This window comes from Megachile rotundata, chromosome 12, assembly GCF_050947335.1.
Source record: "Megachile rotundata isolate GNS110a chromosome 12, iyMegRotu1, whole genome shotgun sequence".
In the NCBI taxonomy this organism is placed as follows: domain Eukaryota; kingdom Metazoa; phylum Arthropoda; class Insecta; order Hymenoptera; family Megachilidae; genus Megachile; species Megachile rotundata.
In genome coordinates this window covers 10,830,876-10,846,323 of record NC_134994.1, presented here as the reverse complement: position 1 = coordinate 10,846,323, position 15,448 = coordinate 10,830,876, and the positions used below count along the sequence as shown (strand labels likewise).

General features: G+C 41.4%; 1 protein-coding gene across 7 annotated transcripts in view; it reads left to right on the top strand.

Annotated features, from left to right (window-relative positions):
• Positions 1–15,448, top strand: part of LOC100879920 (cell adhesion molecule Dscam2) — a 234,992-nt gene that overhangs the window by 137,065 nt on the left and 82,479 nt on the right. For all 7 annotated transcript variants that reach the window (XM_076537965.1, XM_076537962.1, XM_076537969.1 and 4 more), the window contains one exon: positions 12,230–12,550. In XM_076537965.1, the coding sequence (XP_076394080.1) occupies positions 12,230–12,550 (321 nt within the window). The remainder of the gene's footprint in view (positions 1–12,229; positions 12,551–15,448) is intronic.

Here is a 15,448-nt window from a genome sequence, read left to right as displayed (position 1 = left end):
ATCCTCAAATTTCCACGTCGCTAAAATTACACATATCAAATTCTCACATCTGCCAATTTTTACATCCCGAAATTCTCTCACCCTCGAATTCTCACATCTCCAAATTTCCATATCGTCGAACTCCATCCTTGAATTCTCACATCCTCAAATTTCCACGTCGCTAAATTTACACGTCTCAAATTCTCACATGTCCGAATTCTCACATCTGCAAATTTTTACATCCCTAAATTCTCTCACCCTCGAATTCTCACATCTCCAAATTTCCACATCGTCGAACTCCATCCTTGAATTCTCACATCCTCAAATTTCCACGTCGCTAAATTTACACGTCTCAAATTCTCACGTGTCCGAATTCTCACATCTGCAAATTTTTACATCCCTAAATTCTCTCACCCTCGAATTCTCACATCTCCAAATTTCCACATCGTCGAACTCCATCCTTGAATTCTCACATCTCCAAATTCTCACATCCTCAAATTTCCGTATCCCCAAATTCCTATGTCCCTAAATTCTCACATCTCCAAATGTTCATATCCTCAAATTTCCATCATCCCTAAATTCTCATCTCTAAATTTCTCTCAAGTCGAATCCTCAAACACAAGAATTCCCAACCTCCCAAATCGCGAACTAAAATTTCCAATACCCCCAACCCCAAATAATTTTCGCCCCGATGGCACGCTCCCGGTGTCACAGGACTATCAAGCTTGAAACGAAATCTAGCGAAGTCGATGGCTTCGTCACGGATCGATCCGTCTCACGGCTTTATCTGTTCAACGATTACAGTCTCGCGTCGGTGTGCGTACAATGCTCGCACGCACACACTGCTTGACTATCGTACAAACGTAGCTTGTACGTTGGGATGCATGTGTGTGTACGGTAGCTTGCGTGTGTGTGTACGGTAGCGTACATGTGTGTGTACGCGTGTATAGGTGGTTCTATGGAGGGACCAATCGGACTGCGCAATGCAGCGAAGTCACGGCGTGATTGGTACGGTATTGTGCGCCATAACCAACGGCGAAATTAACCATGATCCACATCAAACGATCCTAACGGTGTGAGCGTGCGGACAAAATCTGAGGGAGGGCCGGTATCGCTCCACTGCATTGCAGCTAACTTCGGGGGGGTCATACGCGTGCGGGAGAAATATATATTCGTATTTATGTAGGCGCTTAAGTTGGATTAACCGAGCGAAACGCAAGGATAATCGCGATCCGCGACTATCGATCCATGCCGTTGTTTAAACCAACTAGAATTAACAAAAGGAAGTTCGATGATCGCGCTGAAACCAATCAGCCAATCCGCGTCATCCACGTCAGGTTCGCGGCTAATCGAATGACACCCCGCCCTCGTCGCGTACACCAAACCGGATTTCCGCGATAATTCGTTCAACGGAGCCGTGGTTATTGTTTAAGCGGCTGGAAAGCTCGATCGTAACCGCGCCCGCGTTTACCGCCAGGCAAAAATCGGTTACATCGGAACTCGATTAACGAATACTCGCGCAACTCGCACTTATGTACTAATTATCGGCTCGGAAATACATGTGGCGATAAAATGGACGCTCGATACGCTTCAATATTATGTGTCGGTAAGAACAGTCTTTGGTTTTGCACGGGCTGCAAGCTTGAAAATTTGTAATTTTTAAATCTAGAGGTTAACAACTTTTAAAGTCTGATGTTTCCAAAAGGGTATACAAATTTCCAAGTTTCTAGATCTTTTAATCTTTAGACTCTTCTAAAAGGCTTGAAACTTCTAAGCTTTCAAATCTTTGAATCCCCAAATTATCAACTAGCCATAATTCATAAGTTTCCTAAACGCAAAAATGCTCTAACTTCTGCACCCCGAAATCTTCGAATTTCTAAGTTATTAAATCTCAGAATCTCCAAATCGTCAAATCTCCGAATCTCTGATTTATCAAGTTCCCAAACTTCCAAATTCCAAAATTCCCAATTTCCCAAACTCCTAAATCTCCAAATCTCCGAATCTCAAATTTCTCAAGTTTCCGAACCTCGAAAATTCCAAAATTCCCAATTTCCCAAACTCCTATATCTCCAATTTTCCGAATTTCTAGTTTCTCAAGTTCCCCAACTTCCAAATTTCAAAATTCCCAATTTCCCAAACTCCTAAATCTCCAAATCTCCGAATCTCTAATTTCTCAAGTTCCCAAACCTTCAAATTCCAAAATCCCCAATTTCCCAACCCCCTAAATCCCCAAATCTCCGAATCTCTAATTTCTCAAGTTTCCAAACCTCCAAGTTCCAAAATCCCCAATTTCCCAACCCCCTAAATCCCCAAATCTCCGAATCTCTAATTTCTCAAGTTCCCAAACCTCCAAATTCCAAAATCCCCAATTTCCCAACCCCCTAAATCCCCAAATCTCCGAATCTCTAATTTCTCAAGTTTCCAAACCTCCAAGTTCCAAAATCCCCAATTTCCCAACCCCCTAAATCCCCAAATCCTCGAATCTCTAATTTCTCAAGTTTCCAAACTTCCAAAATCCAAAATCCCCAATTTCCTAATCCCCTAAATCCCCAAATCCTCGAATCTCTAATTTCTCAAGTTTCCAAACTTCCAAATTCCAAAATCCCCAATTTCCCAACCCCCTAAACCCCCAAATCTCCGAATCTCTAATTTCTCAAGTTCCAAACCTCCAAATTCCAAATTCCCCAATTTCCCAACCCCCTAAATCCCCAAATCCCATAACCCTCCAAATACCCAAAAATCTCTCCCCTTCAAGTCCTCAAATCCCAGTTCCTAAATACGTAAATCAACAAATCCAAAACTTCGCCAACCTGTCAATCCTCAAATTTTCGAAACGCGATTCGATCGATGTTGTCTAATCCAATTCCGAAGTTCGTCAAACCATCGTATTGGACTATCCGGCCACAGTCGATTCTTCGAGGAAGTCGATCGAAGCTGAAATTCGAAGGCGTTGCTCGCGGTTACTACGAGTCGCAGCACAAGACGATCCTAAATTACAGTCGACTCGGAACGCGAGCTTAATCTAATTAGAATTAAACGCTCTCGACGTTTCCAATTTGCGAGGGATCGCGGAATGGAAGGATCCATCGTCGAATCGGCCGTTCGATCCCGCCCATTTGAATATTCTCGTTTCTGCGCGAACGAATCGCCAACGATTCGTCTTCTTCGCTTTCCTCGACTTGTTCTACTGATAAGAAGCTACGACGCTCGAACGCGAGTTAATTCGTCAGTGACGCGTGAATTTCGTGCACCGGATGATAATACCGGGCTGCGACTCAGCCAGCTTCCGGTGCTCTGTAATTAATCAGGAGCGCGAGGTGTGACGCGGGAGTACAGGCCTTCGAGTAACATTCGCTGCCACGTTTACATAGCCGACATGCTGCCACTAGCGATGGGATTAAGTGTAATATATTAAATACACCTACTAATATATTTAACGCGTTACTTCCTTCTATAAATCAAACTGAGCTAATATTAAACGATAAGAGGGTACAGAAATATTTTTCGAGTGAAGATTATGAGACACATTTGATAATCGCAGCTTATCATACATTCACAGCAAAGTTTTTCGTATGAATTTTTCTGGTGATATCATTTGATTGCATATAGGTTTATGTTCACTTATCAACTATTTCATTTTATACATTACAACGTACGTGTCATTAATTTTGATTAAAATAAACTATTAACTAAAACTTCGAAAACATATAATACTCATTTTAGCAACTTCCTATGTGAAAGAATACTATTCAAGTCTACAGCAATTCATGTTCTACTGAACATTCTTGAAAAGAATTATTACTTCTGTTTGTAAGACGATGCTGTCTGCAATTAATCATAGTCTTTTCTCTTTTAAATTAAATAGTGGTACAGCACGTGGTTAAAATAAAAAAAAAAAATCAGCACGCGATGTTAACTATGCCTCCTTGTTTATCACTAAAACAAATATTTTATTCGCACAACACTTGAACATATAAAAACGACGTTAAGTACCATCTCTCCAGTGCAAAACTCATCATGATCAATTTGTTCATACGAAGTCAATTTAGGACAGTTCAAAAATTTCTACAAATATTTTGCGTTAGTAACCGAGACCGAAAGCCGTGAATAACCCCGGAATAAATTACAATATTTGATACCATCGTTGAAATTCGGTGGACGGAATTGCGAGGAACACGACGCCATCGCTAGAACGAAGCGCACACGTGCAGTATGAAAAAGAGAGAGGCGACAGCGGTGGCGAGTGTATAAATGGGACATAAATGCCGTTGGTGCATAATTGTGAACTGGCACAGGTGTATCGCGCAAAATGGAGGAAGCGTGGACCGTCACTTGGTCATATTCGCGTAATGGAACGCGTCAGAGGGGTGCAGGTTCGAGATCTTGCTGCTTCAAAGGATTTTTGTTCGCGGCGTTCGGATTATCGATGTCCCCCAGCGTTTCGGTTGAATGACACCGACTGACGAGACACACAGAACGACAAACGTTCCCCTGTTACGTATTTATTTGAACAGAACGTGTTCCGTGATACACCGCTGACCCAAATATTTGCAGAATGGTCCAACGTAAATTCACTGCCTCGTTTTGTTTCGTTTCGTTCTGTCCGAACACCGTGTACACCGGTGTTTATCAGTCATAGTTAAAAAGTTTTTGATACACGGCCAGAGACGATGGGATGTGTCGCAGCTTGAAAAATAACTCTACCATTTTACGATCGTGCGATTTCGACACTTTCGGACATCGGTGCTTTAGGAGCTCGCAGCTTTTTCGGCTTGGACTTTGACGTTTTATCGGAATTATGGCTTGTGAAACTTTTGGGAGATCGGAATTTTTGGTTGTAGGACTTTGAGAATTCTTGGATGTTCACAATTCAAGAGGACTTTGGAATTTTTGTATTTCAAGATTTCAGTATTTTGTAACATTGTAACTTTGTAACTTAGAAATTTTTTAATTGTAAAGCATTGTCAACTGTGCAAACTTAGAAATCTTTGACAAGTTTTATACTGCAAGACTAATATTTTGGAATTGAAAATTTTAAGACCTTGGGACGTGGAAGATTTAAATATTGAAACTCTAAGACCCTGCAGTATAAAAATTCTCCAAACTAAAAATGATAAAATGATGAGATTCTGTAGGTTGAACTGCAGCAAGTAGTATAAGCGTAAAATGCGCGCGACTGACTTGGTAAACAGAACATGACCGTGCAAATAAAACGAGAAGGAAGCAAGCACTGTAGAAATGACGTCGATGTATACACGATACGTCTGGGAATATGACGATCGTTAAAATTGCTTTTGGAGACAAATTAACGGCATCCTGTTGGTTGTGTAAGGAAACAAAGAGGGTGAGTTGGCGATAGAAGTTGCACGGGACAAGCTTGCAGAGTGTTTGGAATTTTCCGAGACGCGTTGTAATGTCGGGTAAATACACGTCGGTCGGTAAATAGTTGCATCGCGTCTCGGAAAACGGAAGAGAAACGACGAGCATGCAATTGCGGCGGGCGTATTGTTGTCGTATAATTGTCTGGCAACGTAGTTATCCGACGATTACGCAACGCCGGAAACATCCCGCGCGAACGCATCGAACTTTTCCCCATCGTTACGCAATTATCGGTCGATCCTGCAAAAGCTGGGGGGCGTCGTTATGAACCCACCTCGGGCTAAATGCCACAAGGAGAAATAAACAAAAAATTGTTTCGCGATTTCGATGGCGTTGGAAATGAAAGTTTGATGATTTTTAAGGTGCGATTTTGGGAACTTAGACATTTGGGGATTTGGGAGGTTGGGAATTTAGAAATTTGGGCATTTGGGGTTTTGGGGATTTGGGGATTTGGGATTTTGGGGATTTGGAGATTTGGGAAGTTGAGGATTTGGTGATTTGGGAATTTTGAGATTTGGGGATTTGAGGTTTTGGGAATTTAGAAATTTGGGGACTTAGGAGGTTGGGAATTTAGAAATTTGGGCATTTGGGGTTTTGGGGATTTGGGAATTTGGGGATTTGGGGATTTGGAGATTTGGGAAGTTGAGGATTTGGTGATTTGGAAATTTCAAGATTTGGGGATTTGAGGTTTTGGGAATTTAGAAATTTGGGCATTTGGAGTTTTGGGAATTTGGGGATTCGGGGAAGTTGAGGATTTGGGAATTTAGAAATTTGGGCATTTGCAGTTTTGGGAATTTGAGGATTTGGTGATTTGGGAATTTGAATATTTGGAGATTTGGGTATTTGAGGTTTTGGGAATTTAGAAATTTGGGCATTTGGAGTTTTGGGAATTTGGGGATTCGAGGAAGTTGAGGATTTGGGAATTTAGAAATTTGGGTATTTGGAGCTTTGGGAATTTGAGGACTTGGACATTTGAGGATTTGAAGATTTGGAGATTAGGAAATCAGCGAATTCGGGGCTTGTGAGTCAGAAACTTGGAATTTTAGAAATCTAAAGATTTCACAATTTCGGGACTGTGGAATGTGACAACTTGGAAAATTAAATCTCGAGGTTGTGAAAATTTGAAATGTTTGAAATTCAACCACTTCAGAATAAGAGTGTTGGAAAAACAATTTTAGCCTCATCAAGTATCCACAGATATAAGAACTAGTATAAATTACTCTAACTCCAAGATTCACATACAATATCAATCCACCTACATGCAAATCCAAAACTTAAAAAATTCTACCACAAAAATTTTTATTCAAAAAGTTGAAAAAATGCAGTACTTAGCATCTCGTTTAATGCAAAAGTATAGCATCGGTTTACAGCTGAGTAGAAGCTACCGTTAAATCCCTGTGCACGCCATTGTTTCTTACGAGAGGCAAATTAACCCGGGCGCCTGCGGCCAGGCAACCTGCAAACAAGCTCCAGTACCGAATTTCGCCGTGATTAATTAAGCCGCGTTCAATCGTGTTTCGCAGGCAGCATATTATGCAAGCTCTTATATACACGAAGCGGCGCCAGATGCGCGACGAGCAGTCGAGGATGAATTTCATGCCGCATCGACAATGCACCTTACCGCGCGACGTTGAATCACCGACTCATAGACCACTTTACCGATGCATGGGATCCCTTTGTACTTCGCTTACACGGTTATTTGGACGATAACGATTATCCTCATATATTGCATATGATTGCTTGCAACTTCAGAAATTTTGGGTTAGGCTATTTGGGAGTTTGGACATGTTTGAAGTTGATTTTGTTGATAAGGGATGCAAGGGACGCATGCAAGGATGCAAGGGTGGACTCATGTTCAGTCATATGGGAAATAAATTTATTTGGTCTTAAAGTAAATAAAGCGAGCTACTATTCAGTCACATTTGATACGGACTTATCAAGTTTTGATAAATCATAATAACTTATGTACGAGTATTTATAAGTTTGATAGTTGTACTGAAAAAGTTGGGAACAGACATTAATTTCATTGTCGTACATCAATTTGTAGCTTAAGATTTAAAGAAGACTTCCACATAATTTCATAAATATTTTTAATACAAAATGACATGTTTTTAATACAAACGTTCCTACAAAATGAGACATCGCAGGTGTACCTTGACCAAACACTCCTACATCCTGAAGCTACATAAAAGGAGGTCGAAAGCGTCATCGAAAGTATCAACAGATTTTAAAATTCATTCGTAAAACGTACCCACTCGGACAAAACGATTTCACGACTCAGTAACGCGTCTGAGAGTGAATTCCTTCTCCGACATTTCGCTAGAAAGAAATCGCGAAGAATATATTTTTCACGTGTCTCATTCAACAGTCTCCATTTCACCGATAGATCCCTCCGCACACGTGCATCCGTACACACACGAGCATGAACACACTCGATATTCGTTGCAATCGAGTGAACAGTGTATTCTTCCTCATTGCGCGTCACCGTGCGACGTACAACGCAAATATACCCGCGTGAAAAATGAAAACGAGGAAAACGTATGGCGTTTATAAGAGCGAAATACGGTCGTCATGCGCGTTTATCCGAAAGGATAAAAGCGACGACGTGGAATCCTGCGCGTTTGATTTGTTACACTCCTCCCTGTTTTACCCCCGCAATTATATCGCCGGCTCGATATTCGTCCCCTTTAATGCGGGACTTACTCGAATTTGGAGCCCCGTTTTTCTGCGGTCGCGCGCAACCACGCGTGACCCGTGTACGCGCGTGCTCCGCAGTACATCGCTCGTGACGCGATTGAACGCGTTCCCACTGAAACATGCACGGGGGAATTTCAAGTGACGGAGATAAAATATGGGTGAACCACTGTGACCGTGTCATGAAAGCTACGGACACGGTACTTTGGCTCCAAGTGCTGGAATCAGCTGTTAACTCGAGGATGCGAGTTTCGCTTCTTCCGCTTCGGATTTATGCAGATATATGTTCTAATAAATAGGGTTTTTGTTTCGTGGCTTTATTTACACCACTTAAATCGCGTTAAGTTTCTACGTTTCATGGGTTTATACCGCTTGAATCGCGTTAAATTCCCACGCGCTAGATCCATGCGCGCTAAATTCCCACACACTAGTATCTGCACTAATCAGATTATTACCGTATACCTCTGTTTCTAAAGCTGTTTCTAGTTCTATAAGCTACAGCTTACCTCTGTTTCTAGTTCTATAAGCTATAGCTCTGTTTCTACAGTCTTCCGAGAGGTGCGATTATTCGTCTACAAGATTTCTTTCCGTAAGAAGTAAAAAAATTATAATTTCCCTCATAACCTTATTCTCATCTTCGCATACCTTACATACACTTACACATCGTAACTTTGCCCCACTTAGTAAATAGCAATAATAAACCCTCGCCTAAAACAAGCAACTCCATAAAATTGGTCGTAAAAAAGCAACAGCGTTCAAAATTCCCCTTAACACCAGCGATTTAATAAACGTTTTACATCGAGCCGTCCGGGCAAAATCACGTTATACGCGTAACTAATTCGGCTATATTTTTCATGCTCGTGCTCGTTGTTCGACGAACACGGGACGAGAAGAACGCCCGCGGGAGTAACAGATGCATCAATGCAACCCATACGCGCATACACACACATGCATCGACGATGAGCGTAGGCAACCACGGGGTTGCAGGGTTGAACGTGCGTGTGAATGCAGCGTAGATGGCGACGGTGTATAGCTGTAAACCGGGGGCGCAGGTGCACGAACCTCGTAGAGCACAGGAAGCATCGGATATAAATGTCTTTCCGGTGCACGCGTATACGTAGCTGACTTCACGTACGATTTACTCAGTGGCGTAACTAGGACTTTTGTCTTGGCAATCCTTGGGTGATGTAGTGTTGATGAAGATTTTGGAAATTTGGGGCGTGGGAGCTTGGGATTTGGAGATTTGGGATTTTGGGGATTTTGGGGATTTTGGGAATTTTGGCAATTTTGGGGATTTTGAGGATTTTGGGTATTTTAGGGATTTTGGGGATTTAGGGATTTTGGGGATTTTGGGGATTTTGGGGGTTTTGAGGATTTTGGAGATTTTGGGGATTTGGGGAATTTGGGATTTTGGGGATTCTGGAAATTTAGGGTTTGGGAGTTTGGAACTGAGAGATTTGGGATTTTAGGGATTTGGGAATTTGGGGAAGTAGAAAGTTGAAATTTTGGAGATTTGTGGATTTAGGGGAATTTTGGGGAATTCGGGGATTTGGAGTTTAAGAGTTTAAGGATTTGGGGACTTAGAGATGTGGGGATGTAGATATGTGGAGATATAAGGATTTGGAAATATAGAGATGTGGAGGTATAGGGGTTTGGGGATATAGAGGTATGGAGATATAGGAATTTGGGGATAATGAAATTTGAAGATGTAGGAATTTGTAATTTAGGTATTTCGTAATTTAGGTATTTGGGAATTTAGGGATTTGAGGACATAAGAATATGGGAATATAGGAATTTGATGATAACGAGTACATGTAATATTGAAAAAGTATTTGATGACAACGAGTACATGTAGTATTGAAAAAGTATTTGATGATAATGAGTACATGTAGTATTGAAAAAGTATTTGACGATAATGTATACTATTGAAAATCAGACATCCTGCAAACTTAACACTTACATAATCTAAAAAAGTGTATAACCTTGATATCAAAATATCCATCAAGATCTCCCTAACATCCCAAATTGTACATCAATGCCCCACATTTAAAGGGTGGTACGCCACTGTTCGCTCTTACCGGTTCCTGCGGATTTTGCGTATCGGTATTCTGCTTATCAAATCGCCGTTCATACATAATGCACTCGCCATCCCTTGTGCTCGCTTCATTTCCCATGCGCATCGTCTATCCGCTCGGCTGGGCCAGGATCACCGAAAAACAAGCTGCCAGAATTCTGGGACAAAGCCTGTTCTGGCATCAGCTGCGGTGGAGATGCTCTATCAGATTTTCTCGTTCGAAGGCGGTTGCATGGAGCATGGTAACGGTTGATGGAGAGACAAGGGTTGTAAAGGAGGAAGCGGAAACGCGGCGAAGGAAATGATACGAGTCGAGAGAATGGTAAACGTTGCAATCGCGAGGAAAAAGGCGACGATTCGCGCGCCATTCAACGGACCTTGATACGAGTTTTATTTTCTTCGATACTTCTATTATTTGCTTCAATCGGTGGTGTAATTTCTTTAAAGATAAATGATTTTGTTTTGTAGGAAAACCTTTGGATTTATGAGGATTTTTATATGTTTTTATATTATTTCAAATTGATGTTGAAGTGGAAGTACAATTTTAATATTTGAACGAGGTTTAAGAGTCAGAGACAGAGACTTTAACTTATGTTGCTTCAAAATAAATTTGAACGATGAACTTGATAATTGAACTTGAACTAGAAATATTTTAAACAAACTATGAAAAGTGAATTGAGGATTTGAATCTTGGATTAACTTGAGTTATTATGACATACATGAAAGTAGTTACTTTGACACTATATTTACTGTTTCTACATAGTTGAAGTTGACTGTATTTAATGTATAAAAGAAAACTCCCTAAAAAAATAATTTAAAAGCTTCCACACATGTACCTCCCCACGAAAAGTGATTTACGAAGGCAAGACGTCTACACTTTTGGAAAGTTTCATCAATATCATCTGTAAGTTGCACCCTCTTTTTGCGCCTTAAGAGGAAGACTGATGGTTAAAAATATATATTGTGAAGGAAAAACATTTTATCCAACAAATTCAGAGTGACACGTGATTAAATTAAAGCCAGTTTCGAGTTATAATATTAAACTAACGTTATCTATATGAACGAGAACGAATAGCTGCTATCAAATTACAGTTTAATGGATCACAGTTGCAGAATCCAATACCGCGGAAAAGTGTGATCAGCCGCATGTTCGGAAAAATCGAAACGCGTTCGAATTTACAGGCTCGTAAATCTTTTTCGGACGAGCGGAGAGCGTTTTTCGCGCGATAACGTGTCGGCGCGTGAGCGATGAACGCGTCTCGCTGGAAAATGCAAATGATTTCGTGTGGTTCGTAATAAGTGACAAGACGAAGATCGAATATGATCGATATCCGTGTTATTGCCGCGTCGTCAAAACGTAGCCGCTGTTTTGGCCGACGTTACCCGACGAAATAAAAGCCCGACGTGTTTGCTCCGGGTATATACATAACGTCGTATATTTTGCCGCGTAAACTGCTCGCGAAGAATATCGAGGAAGTTGCGAAGTAAAGCGGCAAACCTTGGTTCCCGGAATATCGAGAAACCGATTGTTTCTCTCTTTGAACGAATATCCTTATTGATTCGATTCACCCTCGCATGAATTATTCGGTTAGAGAGCCGCCTTCTATTCGGGATATTTTATCGAATTTTCATTTAGATGCATCGCCTGTTAGAACAGCCCCGAGCGTACGATTGATCATCATTCGTTTGCTTCGCTATCTTCCAGGCAGTCCGTTTCAATTTCACGGAAAATTTTATAAAGGATCACTCGACCGCAACATTCTCTATATGTTTATGATTTATTCACGAATTATTAAATATCTCCACATTTATACCGACACTCTGCAAGGAACGTCTGAACTATTTATGGTAAATGCAAATTTTAAACGGGAATTTGATGTCTTATCTTCAGAACTTCGCAAACTTCGCATGCTTCAATTACTGCAGAACTTCAGATATTCTTCGTCATTAGGAAGTGCTTACGTGGCTTCAAATCTGAAAAATTCATCAAAGGCTACATCAGTATTCTCTTTCCGATGTTACAATCTTAATTTAAAAGTCAACAAAACCTCTTCCGAAGCTCAATATTTTCAGTAACCTAAGTGGTTTCAATTTATGTTACAGGACGAGGAGTGGTGCTGGATAGTCAGGGTCCGATGTTGATCTCGGAGCCACGCTCGTCGGTCGAATTCTCGAACGAGACCGGAGCAATGATCCATTGTTCGGCCCAGGGCAGTCCCTTGCCCAGGATTGATTGGCTTATGGGAGACGGGTCACCTGTCCTTCCTATACCTCACATCCGTGAGATGCTGATGAACGGTTCGATGTACTTCTTGCCGTTCGGGGCTGAGACCTACCGACACGATGTCCACTCGGCCGTCTATAGATGTCAAGCCTCGAACAGCGTCGGCAGGGTGTTGGGCCGTGAAATCACGGTAAAGGCCGGTGAGTACCTTTATTTCTGTTCTTCCACCCGATTGCCTTCCGCTCTCGTCTGGCAACTACACCTTTTTTCTGTTCCATCTATTCTGTCAAACCCCTCATGATTTCTACGTTTAAAAATAAAAGGGAGACTTCAAGGTTTATTCAACTCAACCTCTTATCTTATTGTGACTTTTGAAAATTAATACGGAGACACTTAAAATCTATCTGAGTCTGGCTGCTGTTCGTGATAGGACAAAGTGCTTCAGGCAAAATTATTTGCTGAGAGGCTGATCATGATGCAGTGATACAAAATATTTTTGTCTGGTGAACTGATCATCTGATGTTATTAATTCACTCATACAAAATATTTTTGTCTCGTGAACTGATCATCCAATGTTACTAACACATCAATACCTAAAAAGATTTTCATCTGATAGGCTGATCAGCTGATCTTACTAAACCATTGATATAAAATATTTTTGTCTGATGAACTGATCATCTGATGTTATTAATTCATTGATACAAAATATTTTTGTCTCGTGATCTGATCATCCAATGTTACTAACACATCAATACCTAAAAAGATTTTTATCTGATAGGCTGATCAGCTGATCTTACTAAACCATCGATATAAAATATTTTTGTCTAATGAACTGATCATCCAATATTACTAACCCATCAACACCCAAAACTATTCTTATCTGACAGATTGATTATCTGATGTTATTAATTCATCGATGCAAAATATTTTTGTCTGATGAACTTATTATCCAATGTTACTAACCTATCAACAGGCAAAAAAATTTTTATCTAATAGGCTGATCAGCTGATCTTATTAACCCATCGATACAAAATATTTTTGTCTGAAGTATCTTTTCCTATCACCAATAACAGCCAAGTTCAGTTGGTCGATTTTAAGTGTCTCATTCTGTATATTGAGTACAAGGAGACTTTCATAAACAACATAGATTGAGAAGTTAACGAAAAACATGTTGAGAGAATGAAATGGTGATCGTACACAGTGTGAAACTAAATGTAGTAATGTGTTAAATAGAGTGTCAGTGTTGCAGTGAATTAAATCACGTTGAGTCGTATCGAGCAAAATTGAATCATATCGTCTCAAGTCGTGTCGAATTGAATTGGGCTGCGGCGAACTAGATTACATCGTGGACCGCGCCGAGTTGAATTAAGTCGAATTGGATTATGTCAAGTCGAAGAGTATTGAATTGGACGGTGTCGAGTTGAATCGTGGCGAATTTAAGTGTGTTGAATTACATTGCGCTGAGTTGGATCACCGGGTTGCATGGTGTCGGATCTTGTCAAGTTGAATATCGTGTTGAGTCGAATCGTGTTACATTTGCATCAAGTTGAATAATGAATTGGATCCAGTTGAATTGCACTAAGTTCGAGTAGAGTTTCAACGAAACTATTAAGTCGAATAACGATATGGTGTAAAGTTGAATTGTATGAAATTCGATCGCATCAAGTTGACTATCGTCGAATTGAGACCTATTGAGTTACATCGCGTCGAGTCGAATTGCAACGAAGTATCAAGTTTCCCTTCAAATAAGATCGCACCCGAAACAGCTCTGAACCGTCAAATTAAATCGATAGCTTTAAAATGTATCTTCCGTTTCGACCCATTTTAAATCAAGTATCAAAAATTTGTGAGCGTCCATGTATCAGAAATCGTGCAAAAGTGCTTAGCGATAACGAGGGCTCCATTTTCCGTGGCTAGCGAGACTTAGCCAGTAGAGAAGCGGCAGGAAATCGTTCGAACAAAGCGCGTCTCTCGGTTTCTAGACCGCAACGCGACTGTAATCCGACGAAAAATTGCCGACGAACGTTTCCGGAGTATCGTGGCTCGCAATTACGCTGTCGAGTACAATGTAGCTGCAACCGCGTTCCCGGAGAGCGAATTTAGCGTCGCCACTTAGCGTGCGTCCTCGCCAGGATATTTAGGCGCCCCCGCGAGCGAGATCCGCCGTTTTCTCGCTACATAAAAACCCCAGACGCGTCACCGGGCTTGCCGGTGTTATCGAACGACGCGACACGGTGCCTTCGACGGCCTCGTATCTCGCTGCTCGTAAATGTAATCGGCCATTTCGCGAAATGATGTTCTAAACCACGGACTGCGCCGGAGTTGGAAGAATGATCGTGGCTCGGGAGAACCGAGCCAACTACATTTATCGCCACCCTGGCTCGTTCGTCCCTCGTCCTTCAACCGGGCTCGCAGACATACTGCCTTAAACTCGCGCTCGCTTATGGCTAACAAGCGGCACTCGCTGCCAAGATCAAGATTCGCAGGCTGTAGCTTGCTGCCAAGTACTCGCTCGCGTTTTCCACCGGACGATTTAAATACGTACCTACAGTCTGTTCCACAAACTTCGCTGAAAACAACTCCATAAAAACTTTACTTTTATTTGTAGACTCTTCCGAGTAAATATGAAGCATTTAATCTGTTCGCAGATTACATCTATTTACACTCTCGAAACAGCATAAATGCACGAACGCAGTTTTCTGCTCTGATGAGTGTAAATTTCAGTCATAAGTAAACCACCGTATTTGCAAGTTAAACATTAATTTGTAGACTTCCGATAAATTGCACGATCCTTATAAACATCGGTCCAAGAGACCCTCCTCGCTAATTCAGGACCACCCTTCAAGCCGTTTGCAAAAGTACTCGAAAAGTTCGAGGCTTTGAAGAGGAAAAGGACCCCAAAGTGTATTGTTTGGATCAAAGCGGAGGTTGCATGTTTCTTGTGGAACAAACTGTACATAGGAGCGCACTAAATGCAACCCCCTCGCGAGAGAACAAACGGGCCCGCGAGATTCTTTCCGGCTCGCCGTACGAACAATCGCGACATCCTGCCAAGAATCACTTATCGCATTTAGCAGCTCGTGAATCGAGCGAATTTC